Source organism: Leptonychotes weddellii, chromosome 7 (genome assembly GCF_054177405.1).
Source record: "Leptonychotes weddellii isolate Sample4059 chromosome 7, ASM5417740v2, whole genome shotgun sequence".
In the NCBI taxonomy this organism is placed as follows: domain Eukaryota; kingdom Metazoa; phylum Chordata; class Mammalia; order Carnivora; family Phocidae; genus Leptonychotes; species Leptonychotes weddellii.
In genome coordinates this window covers 69,012,620-69,024,257 of record NC_138375.1, presented here as the reverse complement: position 1 = coordinate 69,024,257, position 11,638 = coordinate 69,012,620, and the positions used below count along the sequence as shown (strand labels likewise).

Here is an 11,638-nt window from a genome sequence, read left to right as displayed (position 1 = left end):
TACCCTCCCCAGTGTCTATCACCCTGCCTTCCTTTTTAAAGTTTGGCAGGGGAAACTCTGGTAAAGCAGTTTCTGACAGGGTAGGCTTCTGTTACAGACAGCGGACTTCTCTTGAGCATATTTCAAATGGTTGTTTTCCCTCTCCTCCTGCCCAAAACACAAGAGGATTTTTCTCAGTTTCCACTGTGAGCACCTGGTAGAGCATCTGGATGTTTAGTCATGAAAGTGAGTGGGATCCTCCTACAACTGTGTCCCCAGGAGATTTTAACTCTCAAGTTATTCCGTGTTCCACCTCCAGCAATTAGTCAAGTGCCATTTAATATTCAGTTCCAATGGCTTCTGCTCCCAGTAAACTACCATTCTATTTGCCTATCTCTCCACTTTCGGTGGCAGCAGTTTGCCCAGTCTGCCCTCTGCTGTTGATTTTTTTATTTGTTCAACTCTTTTCTTAATGTGAGGATGGGAGTGATGACTTACAAGCTCTTTACACACTGGAGTAGAAACCCTAAGTCCTATTGTTCTTTATTGTTTTTCATGATACTTACTAATATAAAAACAATCTTAGTGTACAGACCATACAAAGACAAGAAATATAGATAGATACCTAAACTATATTGATATATACTTACTTTTATACTTCGAGTTGATATTTTACCACAATATTTAAAATGTGTAAGTCTTATAAACACAGAGGTCCTTTTCTTCTCCCCCTTTATAGTTATCATATGCATAACATCTACAACCTTTGAAAAACTACACCAGACAATGTTATACTTCTCTTTCAATAGTTATATATATTTTAAACTTAAGATGAAAAATTAGTCTACTTACTAGTATATTTATCACTTCTTTTACTCTTCCTTTATCCTTCAAGTTTTCCTCTAGGATTATTTTGCTTCAGACTGAAAAAATACTTAATAATTTCTTTTAGAGCTAACAACCAATTTTATGAGTTATCCTTCACCTGAGAATACCTTTACTTCATTTTCATTCTTGAAGGATATTTTCACTGGATAATGATTTATGAGTCGACAGTTTTGGTTTGGTTTTGTTGTTTTTTGTTTTGTTTTGTTTGTTTTTGTCTTTCAGGATTCTAAAGATACTGTTTTACTCTCTTCTGAACCCATGGTTTCTGAAGAGAAATTCATAGTAATTTGTATTATTGCTCATATCAATATTGTTTTAACACTCTTATTTGATAATGATGATATCTGGATCCCGTGTCTGTCTTATTGTCTGTTTTGTCTCATAATTTTTGGTATTATCTTTTTTTTAGAGTGTTGGTTTTTTCTGCTGCCAGTTAGAGGGCTGGATGACCAAATTAATCCATTAGAGACCAAATTAACTCCTGGCTAGGCTCCAATACTTCTGGAAGGCCCTCACTCTTAGATCTTAGCCTTACAGAGATATCAGAGAACACACAGTATTCATCACAGTTCCTCTCCCCAGGGTATTCTAAACTCACTCTTATCTACAGAGTATCACAGTACTGCTAGACTTTTCCTACTTTTTATAAGATTCCTGCTTGATTTCAGCCTCTTACATTCATAGTTCAACAAATGTCCTGAGTGAAAACCCAACAGTGTTGTCTCATTTTTCTATCTCTCTCTTCTCTCTGATATCCTGCCCAACCCTATTTTTGTCTCTTTAGGTTGATGCATCTGTCACAAATGTGTGCTGATTTCTTGTCATCTAACTAGATGCTTTTTACCCAGACCTTTGCCAAAATTATCAGCTTCTTGCCAATGTCAAGAATTAGCAAATATCTCTAAAGTGTCCAACTGCAAAAAGTTCCTTCTCTTCTTAAGGGTCTGCCTTATTCCAGAATTTTGGCCTTTGAATTTCTATTTGCCTAAACAATCCTCTGATGCCTTGAGACAAATTTTTTAAACTTGATTCAGTTTTTTATAGTTGTTCTCAGTGGGAGCATTGATCTGCCACAGGCTACTCCATTGTAGGTAGAAGTGAAACTCTTATTTTTACTTATTTTACTTGTGCAGTCCTTAGGTTTTCTATTCAAATTCTGTTCCCCTGTGTTTAGTATCAATCTCTGCCAAGTTCTTTGAATTTTTGCATGTTTAGCTTAAAGGAGACATTACTTATACATACTTTCAGATGTACTTCAGTTCTATTCTTTGACGTCTATAAAAAGGCAGATATACCAATTCAGGAACACAAGGTAAGGCTTCGTATAGACAGTATTGTTTTAGTTGTTAGCCACTTTAATACAGAATATTATTTCTTGGTTCTGAATCATTTCAATGCCTTTTTTTCTTTAGTGCTTTATGCACAAGCAGCCATGTCACAAGCTACCATCATGATATTTCTGCCCTTAATATGAAAGGTGAAAGTATGCATTATATTTTTTTTACATGTTGAATAATTCCAAGAATGGTATAAACTTATAGGGTTACTAGATAGTTATTAACTGACTGAGAAATACATTGTTGATTCAAATGTAAAAATCCAATATACAAAATAATATTTACCCGTCATAATCTTCATTGATCCCAGCAAGTGGTACTGGATCACAGTGTACAAAAATTACAAACCCAAAGAATATAAGTGATATAACAGATGTAACCATTATAAATCTCATAAGGGCTTTACAAGACATGTGTAACGTGGAAACAATGATACCTCCCAGAAGCTGGCCAAGTCCACCTCCTGGAAGTAAAACAAATCCTAAAAGAAAGGAGGAGGAGGAGGAGAAACCAGTTAAAAAAAAAATAGTCAGCTGAAGATAGTACAGAAAATTCATACGTTGATGCAATCCCCCTGCTCTAAACATACAGCAAACATAGATTTAAATAAAAAGACAATGAGAATTTAAAAGCATGATAAACATCTCAACAAACCTGAAACTTAAGAGAAGTACAAATTTGGGAGTAGGGCTAAAGCTATCGGCCTAATGGAATGATGGAGAAGTTTTGCTCTTATGTGGTAATGGCATCTAAGATAAACCCAGAACTTAATCCATGCAAAACAGATGAGAACTTCTTACTCAGAGCATAGTTGCCTGGATCTATACTTTACAGCAAGAGACATGCCCATGACAAGAGTTCAGAAACAGAGATTCATTATGGTTCTGTGAATGGGTGTGCAATATTAACAATCTCACAACAAAGTGGGATTTCAGAATAATCATTATGAGAAATAGTTTTCTTTTCAATCAAGCATAAAGGATTAGATAGAGGCAAGCAGGAGGAGGAAGAAGAGGAAATATAATTAGAAAATACTCAGTCATATGAAAGTAGCACAGTAAATGCATACATTGATGTAATCTCCTTTGCTCCAAACATAAAGAAGTGGCAGATTTAGATAGAAATATAGCAAGAGAAATATGAGGCCAAAAAATGTCCCATTAACATCAGATTAAATCTATATCATTGAGGGTCTGTAGGAGACTTGTAAATAAGTAATTTTAGAATACTCAAAAAGATAAATGAAAATTTAACTTCCATAAAAAGAAATAAAATAAAAAGATAAAGGAATTAAATAAGAGCAGATGAATAAAAAAATAATAAGCCTGGACATTTAAAAATATAATTGCTAAAATAAAAACTGAAGTCCCAGGCCAGAGACATTTGAAAAGTTAGTAACTATGTAATAAAAAAAAAAAAAGAGTGAAAGGAGAATAACCAAGAAAAGTAGTTAAAAGACAATGAGTACAGTGGAGAAATATGATAAACATTACCCAGTTGAACAAGGTCAAATTCAAAAGTAGTAAGCCATGGTGATAGTATGCGCCCTTGATATGATTTGATGGAAATGCCACTTTACTTCTGTAATCCTCCCTCTAAAACCCATAACTCCTGTCTAATCACTGGGGGAAAAAAATGAGACAATTCCCAATTAAGGAACATTCTAAAAATACCTGACCAGCACTCCTCAAAACTATCAAGGTCATAAAAACAATGGAAGACTTAGAAGCTGTCAAACTCAATAGAAACCTGAGAGATATGACAACTAAATATAATGTATCCTGAATGAGATCCTGGGATAGAAAAAAAAGGGGGGGGGACATTATATAAAAGCAAAGGAAATAAGAATAAAATATTGACTTTAGTTAGTATTGATATTGGTTCATTAATTATAACAAAACTACCATACTAATGTAAGATGTTAATAAAAGGGGAAACCAGGTGTGCAGTGTATGGGAGCTGTCTGTACTATCTTCAAATTTTTTCTGTAAATTTAAAACTAATCAGAAAGTAACTTTAAAAAAAACACAGTGAGAACAGAATAAGAGGCACTACAAAATGTTTTTCAGCACTTGTGAGAAGTATAATGAAATAAATTCCAGAGAAATAATACATGAAAAATTGAAACTGAGAATGAGAAATTTCCATCATTAAAAAAAATATTAGTTCTGGGAATAAAAGAACACTCCAACTACTGAGAAGGATTAAGAATAAATAATTAAATCTATCCTAAGACATACAGAAATAAGGTAAGAATACTTCATATCATCAAAAATAAAGAAAAATTGTAAAATCTGCCAAACGGCATGTTACTTGCAAAAGAATGATAATTTAGCTAATTCATAAAATGATAAAATTAATAATCTAGGCTAGACACGAACACATGCACTCACTCTTGAAGAGTAGGGCTAGTGAACGACCAGTGGGTAGTTAAAATCTCCTGAACAAAACAAAGGGGATAAAATGAAAAAAAAAAAAATTAGTCCATTGAGAGAGGACAGGATAGTAGGGGGAAAAAAGAAGCAAATTGAAGAGTAAAAAACAAAGAAATATAAGTAAGAAGTTAAAAGTTACTTAAAAATGTCAGAATCCACAATAATGGTAAATGGATAAAGCTTAACTATTAAAAAGATTATCAAATTGGGTGTTTTTTAAAGGAAAGTCTGAAAATGAAGTACTAAAAAAAAAAAATGTGCCATGAAATGTAGTTCATAAACAGGTATATACCTAATGACATTGTATAAAATAAATTATGTTAAAATTGCCCAGAAAATTAAAAATCCATAAGCAAAGTATTTTGACCCCGCTTTCTCATAAACAGAGACTTAGCTTACAACATTACTAAAGATATGGAAAGTATTATTCGATGTGAACAGTTATTTAAAAAGAGAAACAAAACCATATATTTAAAAACTAAAAATCTTTTCTCAATAAGACATGAATTAAATAAAAATATAATGATAATCATAATTAAAAAACATTTAGAACAGAAAAATAATGAAAATTACAATTAAATGTATGAGATGCTACTAAGGAAAATCTATAAATAATTGTACCACCATGATAAGGTTTTTAGGAGAATTACATGAGTCAATATTTAATTGCTTAGAAAAGTGTCAGGGCACAAAGTAAACATATGAATGTTTGAAAAAACGTAGACATTCACAAACAAATTCATTAAAAAGCAAAAAAAGTACAAATAAATAGAGTGGGGGCAATATTTATCAAGAAAATTGTGGGAATTGGAACTGAATCAGGAGACTTCAAAGTATGAGAACTAAGCTTGAAGGTAAGGAAGTTAAGAAGAGGCAAACCACCTTTTACCCCAGAATCTCAGAAATGAAGGGCAATAGGTACCACTAAAAGCAGGAGTGAGATAAAGGTAAAAACAAGGGGAATGGATGGCAATCTATATAAAATGTTTGAGCTCCAAGTCTATCCCCATCTCTGTGCCATATAACTGACCCAGGAAAAGGCCCTTGGTTTATTCAGCTTGAACCCAACAACTACAGACTTCAGAAAACCACAAACATTTGTGAGCAAAAAATGGAGAACCCAACTCAGCTAGGAAAATATTGGCTGTCAGGCTATTGCCCTAGGCAATAAGAAAATACTGGGCACAGAGAGTTCAACAATTAAATGGCTAGCTCTTTGAAGGCTACACCAAAAGGAAACAAAACAGTTGAAAACTCAACCAATGCACAGAACTTCCAATCAACTTTTTATGTAAAGATTTCACTGGTGTACAGAAAAGTACACAAATCACATTTGTACATACTGATGACTTTTCAAAATAACTGTTTCTATGAAACTACCACCCAGATCAAAAATCCAACATTGCCAGAAGATCAAAGGCTCTTTCATGCACTTATAGGATTTTATAAAATATGGATCATAAAGTATGTATATATTAAGGCTTTTTTTGTTTGGTATGATGTCTGAAAAATTCACCCATGTTTTTATATATGACAATAGATGATGCCTTCTCATTGCTGAATAGCAATCTAGAATACACATACACCACAACTTATTCACTGTGATATTGTAAATTGTGGTGCAACTTTAAAAATTCATGTACATGTCCTTCTTTAAACATTTGCACTTCCTCTAGGTATATTCTTAAGAGAGGATGTAACATGGAGTGGAATTCCTGAATGAGAATATGTATATGTTCAGATTTTCATGATACTGCCAAACAGATTCATAAAATGGTTAAACCAATTTACACTTTCACCAGTAGTGGATGAAATGCTACCACTCCACGTCCATGCCAACATGTATTTCCCTTTTTCATTTTAGCCATTGTGGTGAATGAATAATATTATTGTGTTGTGGTTTTAATATGCATTTCCCTAAAAACCAATTAAGGTGAACCCACTTTCATATGAATATTGGCCAATGGATATCATCTTCGATTGAATACTTTTTCAAGTCTCTTGTCCATTTTTATTGACTTATCCGCCTTACTATTGACAGATGTTTTTACATATTCTATTTTTTTTAAGATTTTATTTATTTGACAGAGAGGGAGAGAGAGAGAGAGAGAGCACACACAAGCAGAGGGAGAGGGGAGGGGAGAAGCAGGCTCCCTGCTGAGCAGAGAGTTGGATGCGGGGCTTGATCCCAGGACCCTGGGATCATGACCTGAGCCAAAGGCAGATGCTTAACTGACTGAGCCACCCAGGTGCCCCTATTTTTACATATTCTAGACATAAATTCTTTGTAGAATATTTCTATTGAAAAGATTGTCTGCCTTCATTTTTACTCTTTATGCTGACATTTGATGAACAGAAGTTCTTAAATTTTAATGTAATACCATTTATTTTTTCCTTTATGGTTATGTGGTTTCTGTCCTATGTAAAAAATCTGTCTTCACTAAGGCCATTAAATATTTTCCTGTGTTTTATTCTAAAAAGCTTTATAATTTTATCATTCGCATTTAGATCTACAATACATCTAGAATTAGTAGTTGGATACATAGTAAGGTAGAGGTCAAGATTTACCTTTTTCATAAGGATATTTAATTGACTCAATATCACCAATATCTAATTGACCCAACTATTTGTTTTAAAGCTACATTGTTGAGGGCATGCCCACGTATAATTGTTTCATCTACCTCACTGCCTGACTCTGCTGTCATTGTAAATGATCGCTTCATAACAAGTAATGCCTCTTTCTTTGAAGAATACGATACTTAAAATTACTATAGTTATACCATCTTTTCTTCTGACTAGCATTCACATAGAACTTTTTCTATCCTTTGACTTTCAACCTTTTCATGTCCTCATATTTAAGGAGTGCCTCTTGCAAGTAACATACTAGATTGTGTGATCAATCTAACAATCTTTATTTATATGTAATAAAATTACTATCATTTATTGGGCAGCAATTCTCCACATATCTCATGTTTCTGCATATCTAGCAAGCAGAATCATTGACGGATTTTTGTTCTATCTCTTCAAGGATATTTGTATAGTGAACAAACAACCTTGGATAATAGAGATAGTGTTCTCCTCAAGAACAGATGGCAAGTTTGCTTATAGTTTTGGAAAACAGAGATTGTGTCTCTCCTGGAACCAAGAGAAGATACATTTACTGTCAAGTATAATAAAGATAATGTCTTCTTCTGGATCAAAAGGTAAGATTTATGCTGACATTTGATGAACAGAAGTTCTTAAATTTCAGATCAGACAATCTTTTCAATAGAAATATTCTACAAAGAATTTATGTCTAGACAGTTGATTACTGTCTATTATAAGATTTATGTTCCTCCAGAGTTGTGCTCACATTCATTACCTAACTTGCTTACACTGTGCCCTGGACCCCCAGATTTTGATGGATCCACCCTTCCCAGTCACATTTGCCTCAGTCCCAGTGCTGCAGAAGTCTTCCCCCAGAAGACTAGTGCAACCTTGCCAACACCAAACATCCCAACTCACATGTTTTAAGGGCCTCAGTGCCAGCAGCAGCAGGAGTGGGCCCTGTGGAAGCCTGAGGTGTACCTCGTTAAAACTGGGTGCCCCACCCCAGCTGGGGACTCAATACTGCCCACAACAGGTAAAGAGAGCCTTTTCAGTTGAAAGGACTGAAGGAAAAAGCAGCCAGGACACAAGAGCTGGGCACAAGCAACATACATAGGAGATACCCCTGAAGTACCAGGTTCCGGGGAACAGAGGACTCTGCACTGCAGAGCACTACAGGGCCTCTTCTTCATAAGGCCATTACTTTCAAAAGTAGAAGACATAGCTGACCTCCCTAACAAAGAGATACAGACACAGAGGGTTAGACAAAATGAGGAGACAGAGGAATACATCCCAAATGAAATAACAGGACAAAAAAAAACCACAGCAAGAGATCTAAGTGAAACAGATATAAGTAGTATGCCTGATGGAGAATTCAAAGTAATGATCATAAAGATACTCACTGGACTTAAGAAAAGAGTGGAGAGTATCAATGAGACCCTTAAAAAGGAGATAGAAAACACAAAAAAGAACCAATCAGAGATGAAGAACACAACAAAGGAAATTAAAAATACACTAGATGGAATAAATAGCAGGCTACAGGAAGTGGAGGAACAAATTAGAGATTTGGAGAACAGAGTAATGGAAATAAATCAAGCTGAGCAGGTGAGGAAAAAAATTATGCAAAATGAGAATAGACTTACAGTACTCAGTGACTCCATCAAGCATAATAACATTCACATTATAGTGATCCCAGAAGAAGAAAGAATAGTTGGATATTCCCTAATCTGGGGAAGGAATCAGTTATCCAGATCCAGGAGGCACAGACATCCCCCAACAAAAATCAACCCAAGATGTCCACAACAAGATACACAGTAATTAAAAAGGAAAGAAGCAGTGATAAAGAGAGAATTTTAAAAGCAGTAAGAGAAAAGAAGACAGTTACATACAAGGAAAACACCATAAGGCTATCAGCAGATTTCTCAGCAGAAAGTTTGCAGGCCAGAAGAAAATCTACAGCCAAGAACATTCTATCCAGCAAGGCTAACATTCAGAATAGAAGGAGAGATAGAGTTTCCCAAACAACAGCTAAAAGAGTTCATAACCACTAAACTAGCCCTATTCTACTTTACTTTTACTTTAAATGTAAATGGTCTAAATGTTCCCATCAAAAGACAGTGCAACTGAATGGATTAAAAATAACATGTATCTCTCTCTCTCTAAAAAAAGGCAGGGGGCACCTGGGTGACTCAGTTGATTACGTGTCCAACTCTTGATTTGGGCTCAGATCATGATCTCAGTGTCATGAGATCAAGCCCACATCAGGCTCTACACTGGGCATGGAGCCTGCTTAAGATTCTCTCTCTCCCCCTCTGCCCCTCCCCCCACCTCTCTCTCTCTCAAATAAATAAATAAAATAGCATTTATGTGCTGTCTACAAGAGACACATTTCAGACACATGAAAAGATGTTCAACATCACTCATCATCAGGGAAATGCAAATTGAAACCACAATCAGATATCACCTCACACCTGTCAGAATGGCTAGAATTAAAAACACAAGAAACGAAACAAGTGTTGGCGAAGATGTGGAGGAAAAGGAACACTTGTACACTGTTGGTGAGAATACAAACTGGTACAGCCACTGTGGAAAACAGTATGGGGGTCCTCAAAAAATTAAAAATAGAATTACTTTATGATCAAGTAATTCCTCTACCAGGAATTTTTCCAAAGAATACAGAAACACTAATTCAGAGGGATATATGCCTCCCTATGCTCATTGCTTTATTTACAAAGCCAAATTATAGAAGCAGCCAAAGTGTCCACTGATTGATTAAGGGATAAAGGCAGTGTGGAATATATATACAGTGGAATAAAATAATGCAATCTTGCCATTCACAGCAGTATGGATGGTCCTAGAGGGTATAATGCTGAGCGAAATAAGTCAGAGAAAACAAATACCATATGATTTCACTCATATGTGGAATTTAAGAAACAAAACAAATGAACAAAGAAAATAAGGGACAAACAAAAACCCAGACTCTAAATACAGATAACAAGCTGGTGGTTGCCAGAGGGGAGGTGGTGGTGGGGGTAGGTAAAATAAAGAAGATTAAGAGTACACTTATTGTGATGAGCACTGAGTAATGTATAGAATCATTGAAAAATAATAAAATAAAATAAGATAAATAAAACTTGAGCAAATGCTATTACTCCTACTTTATGCTTATTTGAAATATTTCATAAATACATATAAGAAAACTTAATATAAAAACTTCAAAATGAGTACAATGAGCAGAAAAGGTCTACCTGCAATTTTAGCTGCTGTAGAGTGTGTTAATAAAAACTGGTTTTCTATATATATAGGCAAATATTCAGAAGCTCCAATAAAAACTAAAGATTCTGAAGCTTTGGTCAGAGCTAGGCATGTAAATATTGGATTCTTCAACAGAACCTGAAATAGAAATGTTATATACAAATTATTTTATTTTGTTAGGTAAATAAGAATAGATTTATTGACTCACATGTTAATGACCAATCAGCAAAAATTTTACCTTTCCCAATCTAAAGTAAACATATATATATGTTTATATATAAATATATCAAAATTTGCAGTTCACCAATATACAAATAGTATTAAAGACATGTAGTGATTGAACCATTTTTATTTGACCTCCATACCACCTATAATTTTTATTTGTGAGTCTGGCAGTTTTCTAGAAACCTTAAGGAAAAATAGATATCATTATCCAGGTGTCTAGAATGTCCCTTTACCTTAGTTAATCTATTTCTTTCCTTAACAAATCTTTTTACTTAACTAAAAAACAAAACGAAGATAATTTAAGCAACACACAAGGAAAATCACTAGTATTACTGTTAAGATTCTATATTTTACTCCTGGGAATTCCACATACAGTGAAGTCACTTAAATGCTGCATTTTAGTCAATATTTTGAACTTACTCAGAAGCCTTATGAGAATGTATAGTGATGGTTTAATATTACACTATACACAGTAATTAACATGACAATAATTAACATTAAAATATTAACTTTCAAACGATTTCTGTATTTGCTACATATATATTTATCTTTGAAAATTTCAGTGGTGTTTTATGTTTGTATATTGTTAACTTAATTTTTTTTCTAGTTCTAAACACCATTTTTGAAAATCTAAATGTATTCTCTATATTAATCTAATTCATCTTTTGAGTGCTATCTAAATTTACATAGTGTGATTCCACCATATTCATCCACTCCCACAAATTAGGCTCACTTCAACTCCCACTGTCACAAGCAAGGCTATATTAAACATCCCTGGGCACCAGGTGGCTCAGTTGGTTAAGCGACTGCCTTCGGCTCAGGTCATGATCCTGGAGTCCCAGGATCGAGTCCCGCATGGGGCTCCCTGCTCAGCAGGGATTCTGCTTCTCCCTCTGACCCTCCCCCCATCATGTGCTCTCTCTCTCTCATTCT

General features: G+C 34.5%; 1 protein-coding gene across 1 annotated transcript in view; it reads right to left on the bottom strand.

Moving 5' to 3' along the window:
• SLCO6A1 (solute carrier organic anion transporter family member 6A1) overlaps positions 1-11,638 on the bottom strand; it is a 114,135-nt gene that overhangs the window by 72,020 nt on the left and 30,477 nt on the right. Inside the window, exons 7-8 of the mRNA XM_006727798.2 lie at positions 10,474-10,618; positions 2,490-2,685 (exon numbers count right to left, since the gene is read on the bottom strand). Coding sequence (XP_006727861.1) covers positions 2,490-2,685; positions 10,474-10,618 — 341 coding nt within the window. The remainder of the gene's footprint in view (positions 1-2,489; positions 2,686-10,473; positions 10,619-11,638) is intronic.